At 46.9% G+C, this 21,304-nt stretch overlaps 2 protein-coding genes across 2 annotated transcripts; one reads left to right on the top strand and one right to left on the bottom strand.

The window, feature by feature from the left end:
- Positions 1 to 14,656: 14,656 nt before the first annotated feature.
- Positions 14,657 to 18,947, top strand: LOC123054140 (probable pectin methyltransferase QUA3). The gene is made up of 7 exons (XM_044477835.1): positions 14,657 to 15,233; positions 15,882 to 16,085; positions 16,168 to 16,378; positions 16,451 to 16,712; positions 16,829 to 17,200; positions 17,794 to 17,889; positions 18,432 to 18,947. The coding sequence occupies exons 1-7, from the start codon at positions 14,862 to 14,864 to the stop codon at positions 18,652 to 18,654; spliced, it is 1,740 nt and encodes a 579-aa protein (XP_044333770.1). The 5' UTR covers positions 14,657 to 14,861; the 3' UTR covers positions 18,655 to 18,947.
- Positions 18,948 to 19,174: 227 nt separating this feature from the next.
- LOC123054141 (RHOMBOID-like protein 2) lies at positions 19,175 to 21,091 on the bottom strand. The gene is made up of 5 exons (XM_044477837.1): positions 20,518 to 21,091; positions 20,250 to 20,413; positions 19,956 to 20,119; positions 19,611 to 19,852; positions 19,175 to 19,513 (listed from the first exon to the last, which is right to left on the bottom strand). The coding sequence occupies exons 1-5, from the start codon at positions 20,853 to 20,855 to the stop codon at positions 19,402 to 19,404; spliced, it is 1,020 nt and encodes a 339-aa protein (XP_044333772.1). The 5' UTR covers positions 20,856 to 21,091; the 3' UTR covers positions 19,175 to 19,401.
- Between the last annotated feature and the right edge of the window lie 213 nt (positions 21,092 to 21,304).

Below are 21,304 nucleotides of genomic sequence, written 5' to 3' on the forward strand. Positions count from 1 at the left end.
ACGAGCACATGCGCTAGTACTAGTTGTTGCCTCCATCTCATCTATACAAAGCCACTTGTATAGGCAGCAGAAGGAGAAGGACAGAGGAGAACGCCTCACATCTCCATCAGAACTTAGGAGAGAGATTTTGAAGAGAAGGAGTTCTCTTATATCTATTCCAATAATTTCCACATCACACCGCCCTTCTTTCATTTTCATCATCACCTTGGAGAGAGCAATTCCAACTTGTAAGCCTAGAGTTTGCAACTCTCATATGACTTTCCTTTATTTAATCTCTATGTTTGTTGGATATTCTCCTCTCGTGCGTGAGTAATCCCCGATAGACATGGGAGGTGGAGGGGAGCGGTGAGATTCATTTGTGCCTATCATCTCCACATCACATTGCTGCAAGGCCACGCCGCCACACCGCCTATGCACTGTCACACCTTCCCCGATCTGCCTCACCTCTCCAGCCAACCTCGCCATGCCTCTCAACAGCGTGTCATTGACTTGCGGGCCTCATCTTCGTTTAACAGGAAATAGTGAAAAAAATACATGAAGATATTTTACGGGAACCGAGAAAAATAGGTGTAAAACTTCCTCTAAATTATACTGCCATCCCATAAAAGTCGTTTTACGCGAAGATTTTTACAGAAGCTATTGAAGTTGCTAAGAGCATCTCCAATAGATGGTGCTAAATTGGAGATGTAAAATAAGGTGTTGTATAATTTACATTACCAAAAAAATGCATTTTACATCTCTAAAAAAGAGGCAACTCCAACAGATGATGTATATTGGTGATGTAAAGTCTAACTTCAATAGATGATGCATATTGAAGATGTAAAAAAAGGCCAACGGCCACACGGCTGTGTACAACCACTGTACAACCGTTGTACAACCATTGGACAATCGCATTTCAACATGAAGGAGCAACATTTTCAGATTTCTACAACCAAAGGAAATATATATATATTTTACCTTTGCGACATTTCACCGAGCACGTTGGAGATGGCGGCCGTGGGCGTGACCGCATCTTCCTCCATGGCCGGCGGCGGAGGTGGAAGAGAGGTTCCTTGACCGGATGCGGTCGCCACGACCACCCACAGCAGTGGATCGGTCGACGCAGCCGGGGCCAGCTTCGCCTTCTTGGCGGCCCGACATGGGTTCCTTGTCGGGTTGCGCGCTGCCGGCCGCTTCATGCCTCCTCCACGGGGTTTGGCGGTACGCTGCTTCTTCGATGGAGGGGGGCAGGCGGCTGGTGGGGGCGGAACAAAAATGAAAGCAGTTGGGCGGTGGGCGCGTGACCAACTGTTTTACATCACCTAGAGGTGGAGATGCTAAGTTGTTGTATTTTACAACCTCTGTTCCTAAATATAAGTCATTTTAGAGATTTCACTATGAACTACATACAGAGTAAATGAATGAAACTATACTTTAAAATATGTATATATACATCCATACATAGTCTATCGTGGAATCTCTAAAAAGAGTTATAGTTAGGAACTCTCACAGCCCTAGAATATCTGAGTGTAATAGTTGCATTACTGAGCATGCATCATCTTTAAATTTCAAGGAAATTGAATTGAGGGAATTTTCAAAGCCTCCGAAACCTTTTAAAAATGATCAACATTAAAATCTTCTCAAATGGGTCCAAGAAAATGTTCCTGTTATTCTGTGAAAATATTGGCAAGAGGTAAAATTCAAACCAATATTTTTGGAATCACAGAAATAATTATTTTTGGGCCTTTGAATTAACTCACTAGCAATTTCAATTGGGTTTATATTTACTATAAATTAGATATAAGCCCAATAATTTTGAAAGTTTGCGTGGCTCTGGACTAGTTTCCTAAGTACACCTAATAACTTTCAGAAGCATCAAAATTGGTTTGGTTTGAAAACCAAATACAAAACAATTGCAGAAAAATAGAAAAACAGAAAGAAAAGAGAGGGAGAGAGTTACCTGGGCCACTCACCTGGACCTACCTGGCGGCCCAACTGTGCAGCCCAGCCCACCGCGACCTCCTGTCGTCTTCCTCCCCTCGCCCCAAAGCTGCTGCTGTCGCCGCGAGAGAGCGCCCACGTAGGCCGCAGGCGCCACCTCCTGCTTGGCCTCCCCGTCCTGTTCCCCTCGCTCTGGACCGCCCTCGACCCCATCTGACTCTCTCCCCTCTCCTCTAGCTCCCTCCCCGCAGCACCACCGAGCGCGCCGTCGTCGTCGCTCGTCGTTGCCGTAGCAACAGCCACCCCTCACCGCCCAAACGTACCCCCGAGCTTCGCCTCCATGCCCACATCTCCCCGTCGAATATCACGTCCCCGGAAGCGCTGCAACATCGCCATCGGGCTCCTCTTCTTCCTCGAATGCCGATGAACATCGCCGTCGATTCGCTCCGTCCAGTGCGCCCCAGTCCTCGTCGTCGCCTCTGCTGGAACCTACGTGAGCCACCGCCCCTTCTCCCTCTCTCGCGCGCGAAACCGCCCTCAAGTGAAGTTCCCCGCCGTGGTCAAGCTTCGGTCGCCACCGTAGCTCGCCGCCGGCGTTGTTTCCGGCCACCCCGTGGCCTCTCGTTCGGTCCAATGGATGCGGGCGAGCAGGAGCTCCTCGCACATCCCCTCGGCACGTCCCGCCGACGCCGCAGCGCGATTCCAGCGTGTCTCCGCCGCGCCGGATGGTCGCCGGAGGCCTCTTCCCGGCTGTGCTGACGTGGCTGGCTTAATTAGCCACTAATCACCGACCCCTGTCATTGGCGTGTTGGCCCCAAGCCACTAACTAAACGGGATTAGTGTTAGTTTAACGCTAACTAAATTTAGTTAGTTTAATTAACCACTAATAGACGGGACCCACAGGTCAGGTTTGACCTGGACCGTCTCCGTCGACTGCTGACGTCACCCTAGCGCAATAACTCATTTACTGGATTATTCTTATACAGAAAATGCTGCAAACTTCAAAAATTCATAGAAATTAATCTGTAACTCCAAATGCAAAGATTTATATATGAAAATTGATCAGAAAAATCCAATCTTTCCATCTGTACTGGTTTCATGCATGTTAGAACACTTTAACCTTGCTGTTTAGGTGAAACAAGTTAATGCACTAATATGACCTCTTATTTTGGGTTTGCATTTGAATCTTTGATTCAAATGAGCTCAAACCAACCTGTTCTAAGTTGCATTAGCTCAAATCACAGCATATTGACATGTCATGATCATGCATCATATTGCGCATTGCATTGATATTGTTCCTTCCCTGTTGCCGGTTGTTGTTCCCTCACGATAGACGTGGTTCCGACGATGAGTTCGATGACACCGATGAAGAACTATATTATCTTCAGAAGTGCCAGGCAAGCAAAACCCCCTTGTTCATTTCGATACAATCCCACTCTCCCGCTCCTGCTCCCTTTTACTGCATTAGGACAACAACGATTCAACTATTACATGCTGCGGTAGCTGAACCCCTTTTCCTCTGCATGACCTGTCATTGCCACAGTAAATAGATGAAACCCACTAGCATGAGTAGGAGTTGTTTGAGCCCTGATGTGCCTACTCATTCATGCTTGTTTGTCATGCCTGATACTGCTTAGAGTTGAGTCAGGTCCGATTCATCGGGGATGAATTGGAATGTGGTGAACATGTCCTACTGTTGAGAGCTAAATGTGTGAACACGATTTGGTAAAGGTAGCGGTGAGAGGCCATGTAGGAGTACATGGTGGGTTGTCTCATTGAAGCCGTCCTCAGGAACTGAGTTCTGTGTTTGTGATCCATGAATAGCTACTACCACACGCTGGGCCCTGAAATATGACCCCGCTCGACTTATTAACCCCCCTTGTCCTCTGTCCAGGAGTTGCAAGTAGTTTCTGGTGTTTGTAGCATACTGGAGGCCGTGCGCAGCGCTGACCCGCGGGGTCGGCTGTGATGCGGTAGGTACGTGGCACGGTGTACCGGGCGCCCGTTTGGTGTCTCAGGAACCCTGCAAACATCGTTTGGGGCCGTTGAGGACACCCCGGCCGGATTTCCTTGCGGATGGAACCCGAATAGGCGATAAACCTGGACTAGAGACTTGTGTGGTTAGTTAGGTCGTGGTCTACACCCACATCGGCTTTTGCTTGAAGTCTGCCGAGCACATGTCGTGTGCAGACGCTAAGTGGTGGAAACATGTGTGAAGAAGTACACCCCTGCAGGGTTATAAATGATCTATTCGAATAGCCGTGTCCGCGGTAAAGGACTTCTGGGTTGCCTATAACAGTTCATAGACAAGTGAAAGTGGATACTCTAAAACTCGCAAGATAAGCGTGAGTGCTATGGATGGCGTTCTTGTAGGTAGACGGGAGCGGATCCATAGTGGTGTATTGATCGGTGAATATGTGGACTCGTGTGCGCCACCTCAAAAGAGTTGCTTGCAGTCGCAGTTCAGGTTAGCCACTGAGTCAAAGCTGGCTTGTTGCAGTTAAACTCCACTACCCCCTTTGTTGATACCGATGCATATGTAGTTAGTTCTGATGTAAGTCTTGCTGGGTACATTTGTACTCACGTTTGCCTATTTTATGTTTTTGCAGAGAGACTTCAGTCTCGCTAGTAGTACCGCTTGGACTTCGACGTTTAGCCTGTTACCTCAGCTACCATCTTGTGCCCTCGGCAGGGTCTTGTAGATAGTCAGGCTTCTCAGCCTTTTTCATTTGTAGTTGTCTGTACTCAGACAAGTTAAGCTTCCGCATGTGCTTTGACTTGTATGCTCTGAATGTTGGGTCATGAGACCCATGTTTGTAATATCTCGCTCCCCGGAGCCTATTGAATAAATACTTTGAGTCGTAGAGTTTTGTTGTGATGCCATGTTGTATTTACACATATCGAGCATATTGTGTGTATGATTGAAATGCTTGGTATGTGTGGGCTCCGACAACCTAGTTGTTTATCCTTGGTAGCCTCTCTTATGGGGAAATGTAGTCTTGTGCTTCCATGAGCCATAGTAGTCCGCTACAGCCCGGTTCACCGGAGTCCTGCTAGCCCAGCACTACTGCTCCGGAACACTTGACTGGCCGGCATGTGATTCGCTTCGTTCATGTGTCTGTCCCTTCGGGGAAATGTCACGCGGTGACATCCGGAGTCCTGCCTAGCCTGCTACAGCTCGGTTCACCGGAGTCCTGTTAGCCCAGTGCTACAGCCCGGATTCGCACGCTGCTGACCGACATGCTCGATGTTGATTCATGTATGCCTGTCCCCGTAAGTTAGTGCCACTTTGGGTTCACGACTAGTCATGTCGGCCCGGGTTCTCTGTCATATGGATACTAGCGACACTATCATATACGTGAGCCAAAAGGCGCAAACGGTCCCGGGCCATGGTAAGGCGACACCCGTGGGAATACCGTGCGTGAGGCCGCAAAGTGATATGAGGTGTTACCGGCTAGATCGATGTGACTTGGAATCGGGGTCCTGACAGCTTTGGTATCAGAGCCTGACTGCTTGTAGGATTACCAAGCCAAACCGGTCGAAGTTGTGTCTAGAAATGCTTTAGTTATGTAAGGGAATTGATTGGGGAAGGGAACGTAAGGCTCTTTTTACTCCTTTACCTTATGTCCTCTGATCTGAGTCACCCTCTTCTCTTCTACGGGGATTAAGAACTAGGCTTCTCATCTTTCTATCAGGATCACGTGTTACTAATCCGTAGACTCGTAGGATTGTTGGTCTCAAGCCTCAGTTCAGTTTCTACTACTTCCATGTGTTGATAGTTGATCTCGGAACCTTGATATTGTGATGCTGAGTGGTCATGCCACTATTTTGCAGGATGTCTCAAATCTTTTTGAGCATTTACAGTCGTTATGTTGTCCGAGTCATCCCAGGTTTCTAACTAATCTGAAGCATTTGCAAATTCCCTCTTCTTGTTACCGATGTTCCTTTGGGCTAGTTTCACCACACTAATCGGTGAGTTGAGGTACTTTGTTGCCTCGACATATATGTTGGAGCTATTATTATGACCCTAGGTGTTTTAGGGAGTCACCTAGTAATCTAGCAATGTTTTGTATTTCCAATGTGATGATCCTGGCCATCATTCTCGAAAGCATCCCGTGATATTATTAGTTAGAGGTATTCTATTCGTGGGTTCTTGAACCCGAGATTCACTCTACTCATTCATGTTGATAGTGTTTGCTCGTTCCTTTAGGATATTAGTAACCTTTGCGATAGTCCTCGAGGTCCGTGGTATTTCCTTCTTCCAAATACCATGAACTGCTTATGGCAGAAGTTCTTTTGAACCAAAAGATCACAACCAGAGCGCTCTTGATGAGTTATCCATTCTACATTGTGACTCTGCCAGTTCTACCTTTCTGCATGGGTTATCTGGAAGAAATGTTGAGCTTTGCTCGACATACTAATCTATGCATCCACAACTCAGAAAGATATATGTTCCTTTGAGTTCTCCCTCTCTTTAGTTGTATCCTGATCTCCGTCTACCATTTGATAATCAAGATCATGTCATGCATTCATGATCATTGATACCTCATATTCTTGTGGTCTGTCAAGCCATTCTATTCTGGAATGACTAGGAGAAACAAACTCCAGTACCTTGTCCACTTCGAGGATTGAGTCAAAGTAGTTGTATTCCGTGGATCAAAATGCCAATCCAGCTTTTGCTCTGTTCTACCTTGGAGTGTTACCATCTTTATGTCAAGAATGTCATGAGAATTGCACCACCTCTTATGAATTCTTGACGCAGTGATACTTCTCGCTATCATCATTCATTCCTCGGTCCCGTGTTGTTGTAACCGGAATGCCGACAAGTGAACTATGATGTGTGAAATCAATACTCCTAGCAACCTCATTGCTTGGTAGTTAATGGAAAATGCTCTCACTCTTAGCGTGCTGGTTATTGAATCATCATCCTAAGATTGATCGTCCTACCTAGTCCTTATTTTCAGTGCACTTTTCGATCAATGAGTTAGGATAGTGTCAATCCTTGCTTATTTGATCATATCGTCGTGCCCTAAAAAGCAAGATTGTTCTCGAGCTTAGTGACATATCGGTGGTTCGTGATTTTCCGTATATCTTCTCGGAAGTATAACCAGGTTGTCACCTGACCGCTATGTTGTGCTTATTTGATCATATCGTCGTGCCCTGAAAAGCAAGATTGTTCTCGAGCTTAGTGACATATCGGTGGTTCGTGATTTTCCGTATATCTTCTCGGAAGTATAACCAGGTTGTCACCTGACCGCTATGTTGAGTTCGTGATCAAGTTGGGTTCTTATAAACCACCCCTTCTCCAAGAATCTGTGTTGGATACCCCTGAGCTAGTTGGTTAAGCTAAACAACAACTTGGAGAGTTGGAAGATAAAAGCTTGTCTGACTTAGTTCATGTTAAGGGATATCTTTTTGTGTGTGTGTGTGTGCTGAAAAAAGATGATATCTCCATTGATTGGTCCTCGGGATCAGTTGTTGGATCTATTGCCTTGTCAAAACTTTGACTTGAGTATGGGCTATCGTGAAGTCAAATCAGAACCAACGATGTTCGTAATGCTGTCTTACTCGTGGTTGATCCCTCGAGCATACACCATTACATCTTTTGGTCTGACCAATGCTATCACCGTGTTCACATGATGGTGGAAGTCCAGTGATATGGAAATTCCGATGAGTTGCTGTTGAACCCATCAGCAGCATTTTGTCTCCCCCATGATTCATGTTGAACATCAACCTAGTGTTGAAAATTTTGTAAGCAATGCCTTCGTGTTCCGTTCATGAAGCTTATGCTTGGATGGAAGAAGTGGCTTCCTCGAATTCATGTGCTTTTGGTGCAAGTTGCCGCCATGAGTTCGAGAAAGATTGGTTTTGTTTCCTCTGGTACCATCCCAAGTCAGTTATGCATGTGCGAATGTATTCTATGGTTTGGTAAACTAAATACCTCCACTCCATATGGGTTCCCTAGCACACCAAGCCACTGATTGATTTGTTCAAGGAGAAGAAGTTTCTTCTTAAGAGCTAGACTTACGCAAGGACTTCGATATCCTCGATGATGGTTCCCCACCTGAACTCAGTAGCGTTTTATTATAAGACTACTACGTGGTCATGCTTGTCTGGGACAACGTGTTCACATGTGTGTAGCAAAACCAGATCATGTTTTGGAGCTTACTATCGTAGTTCATTCCCGAGAATCTCGCTACGTCATCTCGTTGATTTGTGTTGCAAACTTTCTTTTCCAGACATGCTGTCTGAAATATTCCGTTACCAACCGGATCTGAATCTCAGGCAGATATGATGGTTGGAACTTTTCCAAGATCTATGATGTAGGTCCCGACAAGGTTGATGTTGGCCGACACACCTAGCCGGAAGATCTATTATTGTAGCTTCTTGATTAAGCAATTTGACCATCTTCTCCATGAGGATTTCGTATGATCTGTACTAAAATTTGATCCTTATGGATGTTTGTGCCCCCGAAGTCAGACCTTTATTTTATGTTCCAGATACCGAATGACATTGAGTTAAGCTGGTACATCAAGGAGAACATTAGAAGCGGAGTGCTAAATGTCTCTCCGTCGATCATCTAGATTTCGTTTCCTTGGCGTCGTCAAGGTAAAATCTGAGAAAGTGTTGTCCTCCTCTGCACCTGCATCCTCCATCGTTATTCATCATGGTAGTACGAGGTGTCACCAGGATCTTGGCATAGATGTTGGTAAAACCTTGATGAATATGGAAATGCTCAAGTTCTTGAAAGAACGCTCAGTCACTAGGTTATATCCTTGGTATCAACTGGAATGTGCCTTCAATTTGCCGAGTTGTTCTATAACCGTAGTTTCCTTTCCAAACTGAGTATACCATCCTCTCAAATTCTTCCAAACGATCAATTGTGATTTGCCTCAGGCTGGTATGAATAGTTTCAATGATCTATGGATCAAAAGTAATTCTTTTTACCACTTAAGGTAAATTTTACGAGTCACCCCTCCCAAGGTGCCCCGTTGTGGAATCATGGCAATTATCTCCTCGCTACTTTGAAACCATGCACCATCCTACTTCAGCGTGGAATTGTTGCCTACCAAATTGAACCTCCGTCATCTTTCCATCCCTCTCGACGGGTGCCTTGTGTCTCAACTTGAGATGTTCAACATCTCATTCCGCGGGTTAATCTTGAATAGGTCGATCTTCGAGAAGATCAATCCTGTAGAGTTTCCTTCCGTCGTCATCGTGTTGAATGAAGATCTTGAAAACAAAGACGTCAAGATCAATGTGATGCAATGTATCGTTATCTTCGAGAATGGCAGTTGGATCGAGAAGACTGTGATAGTTTTGTGACCCCTCTGTCTTCTTACTTCACTTCTTCAATCTCGGGACGAGATTCTTGTTTAGTGGGGGTGAGTTGTCACAGCCCTAGAATATCTGAGTGTAATAGTTGCATTAGTGAGCATGCATCATGTTTAAATTTCAAGGGAATTGAATTGAGGGAATTTTCAAAGCCTCCGAAACCTTTTAAAAATGATCAACATTAAAATCTTCTCAAATGGGTCCAAGAAATGTTCCTGTTATTCTGTGAAAATATTGGCAAGAGGTAAAATTCAAACCAATATTTTTGGAATCACAGAAATAATTATTTTTGGGCCTTTGAATTAATTCACTAGCTAGTTGAATTGGGTTTATATTTACTATAAATTAGATATAAGCCCAATAATTTTGAAAGTTTGCATGTGGCTCTGGACTAGTTTCCTAAGTACACCTAATAACTTTCAGAAGCATCAAAATTCATTTGGTTTGAAACCAAATACAAAACAATTGTAGAAAAATAGAAAAACAGAAAGAAAAGAGAGGGAGAGAGTTACCTGGGCCACTCATCTGGACCTACCTGGCGGCCCAACTGTGCAGCCCAGCCCACAGCGACCTCCTGTCGTCTTCCTCCCCTCGCCCCAAAGCTGCTGTCGCCGCGAGAGAGCGCCCACGTAGGCCGCAGGCGCCACCTCCTGCTTGGCCTCCCCGTCCTGTTCCCCTCGCTCTGGACCGCCCTCGACCCCATCTGACTCTCTCCCCTCTCCTCTAGCTCCCTCCCCGCAGCACCACCAAGCGCGCCGTCGTCGTCGCTCGTCGTTGCCGTAGCAACAGCCACCCCTCACCGCCCAAACGTACCCCCAAGCTTCGCCTCCATGCCCACATCTCCCCCTCGAATATCACGTCCCCGGAAGCGCTGCAACATCGCCATCGGGCTCCTCTTCTTCCTCGGATGCCGACGAACACCGCCGTCGATTCGCTCCGTCGAGTGCGCCCCAGTCCTCGCCGTCGCCTCTGCTGGAACCTACGTGAGCCACCGTCCCTTCTCCCTCTCTCGCACGAAACCGCCCTCAAGTGAAGTTCCCCGCCGTGGTCAAGCTTCGGCCGCCGCCGTAGCTCGCCGCTGGCGTTGTTTCCGTCCACCCCGCGGCCTCTCGTCTGGTCCAATGGATGCGGGCGAGCAGGAGCTCCTCGCACATCCCCTCGGCACGTCCCGCCGACGCCGCAGCGCGATTCCGGCGTGTCTCCGCCGCGCTGGATGGTCGCCGGCGGCCTCTTCCCGGCTGTGCTGACGTGGCTGGCTTAATTAGCCACTAATCACCGACACGTGTCACTGACGTGTTGGCCCCAGGCCACTAACTAAACTGGATTAGTGTTAGTTTAACGCTAACTAAATTTAGTTAGTTTAATTAACCACTGACAGACGGGACCCACAGGTCAGGTTTGACCTGGACCGTCTCCGTTGACTGCTGACGTCACCCTGACGCAATAACTCATTTACTGGATTATTCTTATACAAGAAATTCCAGAAAATGCTACAAACTTCAAAAATTCATAGAAATTAATCTGTAACTCCAAATGCAAAGATTTATATATGAAAATTGATCAGAAAAATCCAATCTTTCCATCTGTACTGGTTTCATGCATGTTAGAACACTTTAACCTTGCTGTTTAGGTGAAACAAGTTAATGCACTAATATGACCTCTTATTTTGGGTTTGCATTTGAATCTTTGATTCAAATGAGCTCAAACCAACCTGTTCTAAGTTGCATTAGCTCAAATCACAGCATATTGACATGTCATGATCATGCATCATATTGCGCATTGCATTGATATTGTTCCTTCCCTGTTGCCGGTTGTTGTTCCCTCACGATAGACGTGGTTCCGACGATGAGTTCGATGACACCGATGAAGAACTATATTATCTTCAGAAGTGCCAGGCAAGCAAAACCCCCTTGTTCATTTCGATACAATCCCACTCTCCCGCTCCTGCTCCCTTTTACTGCATTAGGACAACAACGATTCAACTATTACATGCTGCGGTAGCTGAACCCCTTTTCCTCTGCATGACCTGTCATTGCCACAGTAAATAGATGAAACCCACTAGCATGAGTAGGAGTTGTTTGAGCCCTGATGTGCCTACTCATTCATGCTTGTTTGTCATGCCTGATACTGCTTAGAGTTGAGTCAGGTCCGATTCATCGGGGATGAATTGGAATGTGGTGAACATGTCCTACTGTTGAGAGCTAAATGTGTGAACACGATTTGGTAAAGGTAGCGGTGAGAGGCCATGTAGGAGTACATGGTGGGTTGTCTCATTGAAGCCGTCCTCAGGAACTGAGTTCTGTGTTTGTGATCCATGAATAGCTACTACCACACGCTGGGCCCTGAAATATGACCCCGCTCGACTTATTAACCCCCCTTGTCCTCTGTCCAGGAGTTGCAAGTAGTTTCTGGTGTTTGTAGCATACTGGAGGCCGTGCGCAGCGCTGACCCGCGGGGTCGGCTGTGATGCGGTAGGTACGTGGCACGGTGTACCGGGCGCCCGTTTGGTGTCTCAGGAACCCTGCAAACATCGTTTGGGGCCGTTGAGGACACCCCGGCCGGATTTCCTTGCGGATGGAACCCGAATAGGCGATAAACCTGGACTAGAGACTTGTGTGGTTAGTTAGGTCGTGGTCTACACCCACATCGGCTTTTGCTTGAAGTCTGCCGAGCACATGTCGTGTGCAGACGCTAAGTGGTGGAAACATGTGTGAAGAAGTACACCCCTGCAGGGTTATAAATGAATTATTCGAATAGCCGTGTCCGCGGTAAAGGACTTCTGGGTTGCCTATAACAGTTCATAGACAAGTGAAAGTGGATACTCTAAAACTCGCAAGATAAGCATGAGTGCTATGGATGGCGTTCTCGTAGGTAGACGGGAGCGGATCCATAGTGGTGTATTGATCGGTGAATATGTGGACTCGTGTGCGCCACCTCAAAAGAGTTGCTTGCAGTCGCAGTTCAGGTTAGCCACTGAGTCAAAGCTGGCTTGTTGCAGTTAAACTCCACTACCCCCTTTGTTGATACCGATGCATATGTAGTTAGTTCTGATGTAAGTCTTGCTGGGTACATTTGTACTCACGTTTGCCTATTTTATGTTTTTGCAGAGAGACTTCAGTCTCGCTAGTAGTACCGCTTGGACTTCGACGTTTAGCTTGTTACCTCAGCTACGATCTTGTGCCCTCGGCAGGGTCTTGTAGATAGTCAGGCTTCTCAGCCTTTTTCATTTGTAGTTGTCTGTACTCAGACAAGTTAAGCTTCCGCATGTGCTTTGACTTGTATGCTCTGAATGTTGGGTCATGAGACCCATGTTTGTAATATCTCGCTCCCCGGAGCCTATTGAATAAATACTTTGAGTCGTAGAGTTTTGTTGTGATGCCATGTTGTATTTACACATATCGAGCATATTGTGTGTATGATTGAAATGCTTGGTATGTGTGGGCTCCGACAACCTAGTTGTTTATCCTTGGTAGCCTCTCTTATGGGGAAATGTAGTCTTGTGCTTCCATGAGCCATAGTAGTCCGCTACAGCCCGGTTCACCGGAGTCCTGCTAGCCCAGCACTACTGCTCCGGAACACTTGACTGGCCGGCATGTGATTCGCTTCGTTCATGTGTCTGTCCCTTCGGGGAAATGTCACGCGGTGACATCCGGAGTCCTGCCTAGCCTGCTACAGCTCGGTTCACCGGAGTCCTGTTAGCCCAGTGCTACAGCCCGGATTCGCACGCTGCTGACCGACATGCTCGATGTTGATTCATGTATGCCTGTCCCCGTAAGTTAGTGCCACTTTGGGTTCACGACTAGTCATGTCGGCCCGGGTTCTCTGTCATATGGATACTAGCGACACTATCATATACGTGAGCCAAAAGGCGCAAACGGTCCCGGGCCATGGTAAGGCGACACCCGTGGGAATACCGTGCGTGAGGCCGCAAAGTGATATGAGGTGTTACCGGCTAGATCGATGTGACTTGGAATCGGGGTCCTGACAGCTTTGGTATCAGAGCCTGACTGCTTGTAGGATTATCAAGCCAAACCGGTCGAAGTTGTGTCTAGAAATGCTTTAGTTATGTAAGGGAATTGATTGGGGAAGGGAACGTAAGGCTCTTTTTACTCCTTTACCTTATGTCCTCTGATCTGAGTCACCCTCTTCTCTTCTACGGGGATTAAGAACTAGGCTTCTCATCTTTCTATCAGGATCACGTGTTACTAATCCGTAGACTCGTAGGATTGTTGGTCTCAAGCCTCAGTTCAGTTTCTACTACTTCCATGTGTTGATAGTTGATCTCGGAACCTTGATATTGTGATGCTGAGTGGTCATGCCACTATTTTGCAGGATGTCTCAAATCTTTTTGAGCATTTACAGTCGTTATGTTGTCCGAGTCATCCCAGGTTTCTAACTAATCTGAAGCATTTGCAAATTCCCTCTTCTTGTTACCGATGTTCCTTTGGGCTAGTTTCACCACACTAATCGGTGAGTTGAGGTACTTTGTTGCCTCGACATATATGTTGGAGCTATTATTATGACCCTAGGTGTTTTAGGGAGTCACCTAGTAATCTAGCAATGTTTTGTATTTCCAATGTGATGATCCTGGCCATCATTCTCGAAAGCATCCCGTGATATTATTAGTTAGAGGTATTCTATTCGTGGGTTCTTGAACCCGAGATTCACTCTACTCATTCATGTTGATAGTGTTTGCTCGTTCCTTTAGGATATTAGTAACCTTTGCGATAGTCCTCGAGGTCCGTGGTATTTCCTTCTTCCAAATACCATGAACTGCTTATGGCAGAAGTTCTTTTGAACCAAAAGATCACAACCAGAGCGCTCTTGATGAGTTATCCATTCTACATTGTGACTCTGCCAGTTCTACCTTTCTGCATGGGTTATCTGGAAGAAATGTTGAGCTTTGCTCGACATACTAATCTATGCATCCACAACTCAGAAAGATATATGTTCCTTTGAGTTCTCCCTCTCTTTAGTTGTATCCTGATCTCCGTCTACCATTTGATAATCAAGATCATGTCATGCATTCATGCTCATTGATACCTCATATTCTTGTGGTCTGTCAAGCCATTCACCGGCGCGGCGGTGCCGCCCTGCGCCGCCTCGGAGGTCCCGGACCATGGTAAGGCGACACCCGTGGGAATACCGTGCGTGAGGCCGCAAAGTGATATGAGGTGTTATCGGCTAGATCGATGTGATTTGGAATCGGGGTCATGACAGGAACGGAGGGAGTACATCACTTGGAGGACATGATGTAAATTATCATCTGTTGGAGATGGTGTTTGGGCCTCGAAGATGTATATAAGTTAGTTATTTTTGCATACACGTTCTAAGCATGGTGTTTTCGAATAAACAGAGCTCCTATTAAGCCTAATCTCACCACTCATCTCTCTCCGCACACAGATCTCATCTCACGCCCTCTGTTGCTCTTTGTCCCGCGACGGAACACGAGACGAGCACGCCAATACGCAAAGCACACAAGCCCATCAACTAAAGCTCGGAATCCAAATCCCCCTCCCCCATGGCCTGATCCCATCGACCGATCGAACCAGCACGCCACACGCCCTCGCGGCCCCGCCGCGGCCACCGCCTCCTGCCACCGCCCGATGGGCCTCCTCAGCTCCCTGCGGCCGCACCGCCGCGGGAGCAGCGGCGGCGGCGCGCAGTGGCAGTGGTCGTTCCTCGACGCCGTCTGGGCGGTGTTCCTCGTGGCCGTGGTCGTCTTCCTCGCGCTCGTCTTCACGCCGCGCCGCGGGGACACCGTCGCCGCCCTCACCGGCGCGGCGGTGCCGCCCTGCGCCGCCTCGGAGGTGGACCTCCTCCCCTGCGAGGACCCCCGCCGAAGCTCCCGCCTCAGCCGCGAGATGAACTACTACCGCGAGCGCCACTGCCCCGCGCGGGGGGAGGCGCCCGCGTGCCTCGTCCCGCCGCCGCCCGGCTACCGCGTGCCCGTGCCCTGGCCCGAGAGCCTCCATAAGGTTCGTGCTGTTGCCACTGGCCGTTCCACTAAAAATTAATTAACTGTTGTAATTGCAGGTTTCAGCTAGTGTCTTGGCAGAGTAATGCTTCTGTAGGACTTTTGCTTTGATTTGTTGTGTACCTTTGCTAGTGTACGACCAGCTTTTGCATCGCATGCTCTGAGTGGTTAATATTTGCATGGCTTTCTGAAATCTGAATCTATGCATTTTCGAAATGATGCAGTTATTAGAGTGGAAGTTACTGGATGATGTCTAGAGGTATTGAATGCCAGACTGGTTCTGAATTTGGGAAATACTAGTGATTAGGAAGATTTTTCACGGATATGATTTTCGGATTAGGAGGTGAAATGTGCGCTCGCATTTTTAGCTAACAGGTCTGATGGATAAGATAAGACTAAGCGAGCTACTAGGCACAAGTTTTGATGCCATCTGAGCTAGCATGACCAAGGACTTAAAAAAATCAAGTCTAGCTCTTGCACCTTTCAGCTATGTGTTTGTTACGTTGACCTTACCTGAGGAATGTACATTGGGACTGGGAATAACAAAACAGAGATAGTATATTGGTTTACTTCGTGTGTTGACAAGATGTAGATTAGTTCTATTCCTCTTACACCGAGATTTACCGCTTGTTTATTGTTCTCTATGCAGATATGGCATGATAACATGCCTTATGGCAAGATTGCTGAAAGAAAAGGTCATCAAGGGTGGATGAAGCAGGAAGGCTCATACTTCCTTTTTCCTGGTGGCGGAACTATGTTTCCTGATGGTGCCGAACAATATATTGAAAAACTTACCAAGTATGTTCCACTAAGAAGTGGTCTCCTGAGGACAGGTCTTGATATGGGTTGTGGGGTAATAATTTTTTCTTTAATACGGAGCTTCTGTGTTTTGTTTTCCAAGCAAAATGGCTACAACTTTTTTCCATCCTTTGTAGGTTGCTAGCTTTGGTGGGTTTCTGCTCAAAGAGAATATCACGGCACTTTCCTTCGCCCCAAGAGATTCACATAAGTCGCAAATACAATTTGCGCTGGAGAGAGGAATTCCTGCATTTCTTTTGATGTTGGGAACACGCCGCCTTCCATTTCCAGCACAGTCTTTTGATTTCGTCCATTGCTCCCGATGTTTGATACCTTTTACTGCCTACAGTAAGTAATGTTTTCTTCTGCATTCAACATGCACATCTGCCCTCCCTCTCTCTGACATGTACAAACTGGCAGATGGCAGTTATTTGATTGAAGTTGACCGTCTACTTAGACCGGGAGGATATCTGATTATATCCGGCCCCCCTGTGCAGTGGAAGAAGCAGGAGAAGGAATGGGGTGAACTTCAAGCAATGGCAGAGTCTTTGTGTTACAAGTTAATTACCGTAGACGGTAACACTGCCATTTGGAAGAAACCTAATCAGGCGTCATGTCTTCCTAACCAAAATGAATTTGGCCTTGATTTGTGTAGTACTGATGATGATCCAGACGAAGCATGGTAATAGTTTTCTGTCTTTTTTTTGTGTGTCCTTGCAAATTGTGTTTCTAGCTTTTCAGTACGCCAGAGCATTTTGTATATTTCTGTTTGATTGATTATAGGGTTTCTGTGTGCAGGTACTTCAAGTTGAAGAAATGCATTAGTAAAGTTTCTCTGTTGGAAGAAATAGCTGTCGGTTCCATTGATAAGTGGCCAAATAGACTGTCTAAACCTTCTGCTAGGGCCTCCTTTATGGATGATGGTGTAAACTTGTTTGAAGCAGATACACAGAAATGGGTTAAAAGAGTATCATATTACAAGAGATCACTTGGTGTCAAGCTAGGTACTGCACTCATACGTAATGTCATGGACATGAATGCTTTCTTTGGAGGATTTGCGGCTGCTGTAGCGTCTGATCCTGTGTGGGTAATGAATGTTGTTCCTGCTAAAAATCCGTTGACACTGGGAGTAATATATGACAGGGGCCTGATTGGAGTTTACCATGACTGGTAAGTATTCAATACTTAATTTGTTTAACTCATACAGTTACAGACAATTTCAGTACCTTGCTTGCCCATGTGCTTCTTTTTCCCTTGGTTAACTATTAACGACATTGCTAGCTTCTAAATTACAAACTGGATACCACGTCCAACATATGATTCCATGTCCATCTTACTTTCCAGCTGCCTGTTTGTGGTGATTTTGCAAACACTAGAAATTTCAAGTTTTTAGGTTGTTCATCCACCTTTTCCAAGCTATCTACATATTTGTCAGCAAGTTTGCATATGATGCTGGGAAACTGCTTGGGCCTGCCACCTGCTCTAGCATTCATTGTGAACTGATTATCTTGGTATTGTTGATATAGAATTTTACATTTCAAACTTCATCTCTTCTAGTAGATCTCAAAACATTATCTGGCTACTGAAAAATAAAATTATATGGCTTTTATGTTGGTGCCTTGTTCAAGATTTAACTAGCAAGTTTTATATGATCAACATTTCACCTATCAAGTGAATGAATCGAGCCATTTACATGAATGGACTAATAATCGGTGTTCTTGCATGTTGTAGTTCTGAAATTGATTGTATGACTTTGGTTCCAGGTGTGAGCCTTTCTCAACATATCCTCGTACCTATGATCTCATTCATGCTGATGGAATCAATTCTTTGATAAGCGACCCGAAGTCCGGAAAAATCAGGTAGACCGACTATAATAAACTTGAGACAGTATAGTGTTGTTAACCTGTTCTATTTTTCTGCAATTTTAGAGTAATCTAATTTATTCCTGAAATACTATATATAATTTCAGTGCAAACCAAGTAGCACCCAGAAATTCTCAGTTCATATACGGCCACTTTGAAACAGGAATGTAAAAAATGCAATAATAAGAAAAATGCATGATCTAGACTTGCCCAAAACTGGGGTTACTTGGTATGTGTAACCCAGATGATAACTGTCATGGTAGAGTACAAGAGAATACTCTATGCAAGTTTTAAAATCAAGCTTTACGTTTATTTGATGGGATAAGCACCTACTAAATGGACGGTAGGAACTATGAGCTACTCCCTCCGTTCACAAATATAACATGTTTTGGATATTTCAATATGGACTACATGCGGACTGAAATGAGTGACAAACACACTAAAACGTGTATATACATCCGATTCAGAAAAAAGTCAACATCTTATATTTGTGAACGAATGGAGTACCTAATAACTGATTGCATTTCTACTTGTTGCAGATGTGACCTGTTTGATGTCATGTTGGAGATGGACCGCATACTGCGCCCAGAAGGAACTGCTGTAATACGGGACTCCCCAGATGTGATCAACAAGGCTGTACAGGTAGCTCAGTCGATTCGGTGGACTACTCAGGTACACGACAGTGAGCCTGAATCAGGCAGTGCTGAGAAAATACTTATAGCAACGAAAACATTTTGGAAGCTACCATTAACATCAGGATAGTTTAGTTGTATCCATGTTTATAACCTTTTCTTATTCCCCCCGTTTAGATTCCCCTGATTTTGAGTCTTTTGGGGATGGGTTGGAGGGATTAGCACTGATATCAAGTTGATGCGGAAATAGCTTTATTTTCTACTACTACATTGTTGGTTCTTTAGAAAGAGTTAGTTACTGAGGTGTGGTGTGATTCTTTCTACGTGTTCTGTAGCCCTTCCCTCTTCCATTTGGAATTAAATTTTGGATTGATATTTGTTATAGGATAATTCTCCCTTGTGAAAAGTGTATGGTTTGTTCAAGTTGTGCTTACTGCATCCATGTTCGATCTTGCAATATAAACCATTCTATTAGCGTAGAAAAATGACTCAAGTCCTGACACTGTTTCATGCCAACTATGCCATTTCATGACTCTGCAAGCAGAGCAGGCTAGTGCATACTGATCGCACCAATTCATTCAGCGACGGAAAACGGACGTTCGTTCTTCGCCTGTTTTTAGTCTCTAACATTGCAAACGCGACCGACTATGTAGAACCAAAGAATGAACAAACGCTTTAGGCACAAACAAAGCAGAGTGATTTACAGAGCTTTAATAACATATTCAAGCAGAATTGCTAATCAACGCCTCTTGGACGACAAAGGAATGCAAAAGGTGCAGCCTTCAAGTTCTATACAGCGAAAAAGTATAAAAGGCCAAGCTGAAGCAATTGTCTGGATGGGCAGCACGTTTGTCTCCACAGCTGTTGTCCTCTTTTTTTAGTTGTCACACTTCCAGTGCGACGTCGGGACGCAGGTAAGGTAGTGGCACCAGCTGCAATGGTCGTTGCCGTTCACCCCGCGGAACACCATCAGCAATCCAACGGCGAACCTGTGTACATACAAACATGGCTTCAGATTAATTACCACACAGGAAGCGTGTAGAATTTGGACGAAGAGTTTGTACTGTATCTTGTAACGACGCTTACCCTGCAATCGCTAGGAGGAGGGCGACGATCAGGAGGACGATCTGGCAAGCCGTGTACTTGGACTTTGTCTTGCCGCCGAAGGGCTGCTCCAGCCATCCGAACCGGGGCTGGATCAGCAGCACGAAGCCGAGGAGGAAGCCGGTGAGGAACCCGCCGATGTGCGCGAAGTTGTCGACGTGGGGCAGTATCCCCAGCGCCAGGTTGATGGCGGCGATGATAATCAGGTTCGCCATGGCCGCGAGCTGCGATAATGGTGTCATTCCATGTCAGAGCAACGTCAAGGTGTTCGACATGAGCAGAATCAAATAGGAGTAGTAGCAGAGACGAGGGGGGATGCGCGCGTACCCTGTTGGTGTAGATGGTCCAGTTGGTGATGAGCTCGGACAGCATGGCCCCGAGGAGCCCGAAGAGCGCGCCGGAGGCGCCGACGGAGACGCCGTTCCTGATGAAGAGCACCGAGAGCACGCTCCCGCCGAGCCCCGAGAAGAGGTAGACCAGGCCGACCTTCCCTGCACGACGCGACAAGTGCGGCGAAACCCGGTCAGAAAACAAAACAAAACAAATAGAAACAGCGTGCGCACGCTGTAGACGACCTCGTCGTCGTTCTAGACAGAGTCGTCGGTCGGGTCCGGCGCTTACAGAATCCGAACTGCTGCTCGAGGCGGACGCCGACGAAGATGAGGCTGATCATGTTGGCGCCGAGGTGGATGAGGCCGGCGTGCAGCCAGGTGCTCGTCTCCAGCCGCCACCCCTGGCCCCCGTGCACCACCTTGTACCGGTCCAGCCCGCCGTACTTCCCCAGCCTGCATGCAGCGCCGTGCCCATGATCCAATCCGCCGATGAGTACAAGCAAGCGAATCGAAAGATTTGAGACGGCGGGGAAGAGAGAAGATATCTGTGCGCTTACGTGGCGGAGGAGGGCCCGAAGAGGGGGTTCTCCTTGAGCGGCTGGAAGGAGAAGCGGCGGAGGAAGCCGCCGCCGAGGCAGTCGGCGTCCCTGCCGTTGCGCGGGCAGTCGTTGTAGTACATGACCACGATGAACATGGCCACGTTGGCGAGCACCACCACCGGCACCAGCCACGTGTGGTGCTGCCGCTCGCGCTCCGCCTCCTGGCCGTAGTAGAAGGGCGCCACCGGCGCGGCGTGCTGCCCGTCGCCGCCCGCGTAGTACCTCCCCGGCGGCGGCTTGATCCCCGTCGTCGCCGCCCTGGCCGGGCCGGCGGCCTCCACGTCGGGGTTCGACATGGCCTCGATCGATCGGTGGCCGACGCCTGCACCGCACCGCTTCTTGGCTGCCGGCCTGTTCGGTGCAGACACAATCGTTTGCTGGTTGGCTTCCGGAGGAGACGACGACTGGAGACCTGGTGTTTGTTCGGAGCCTTTGTTGTGGTGGCTTTAACCCGAGGGTTTTTAATCTAGACGTGTTTCTTGTTTTATCTAGTTTGTTTAAATAAAAATGGACAAATATTGGCCGCCTATTATTGCAATCTGGTTGTTGGAGGGGAGTATAAGGAGTTGGCGGGAAGTTTTATATGCAAGATTGGAGGGTCTGTGGGTTCAAGGAGTTGAGATGATGATGTCGCAATTAGAAGTTGACCCGTTGGCTCACTTGATGCTACGCTCTAGCTGTATTTAGGCTCTATCCAGCTAAATTATTAGCTTATAATCAGCTTAATAAAGGTGAAATACTTTTA

This window comes from Triticum aestivum, chromosome 2D (assembly GCF_018294505.1).
Source record: "Triticum aestivum cultivar Chinese Spring chromosome 2D, IWGSC CS RefSeq v2.1, whole genome shotgun sequence".
In the NCBI taxonomy this organism is placed as follows: domain Eukaryota; kingdom Viridiplantae; phylum Streptophyta; class Magnoliopsida; order Poales; family Poaceae; genus Triticum; species Triticum aestivum.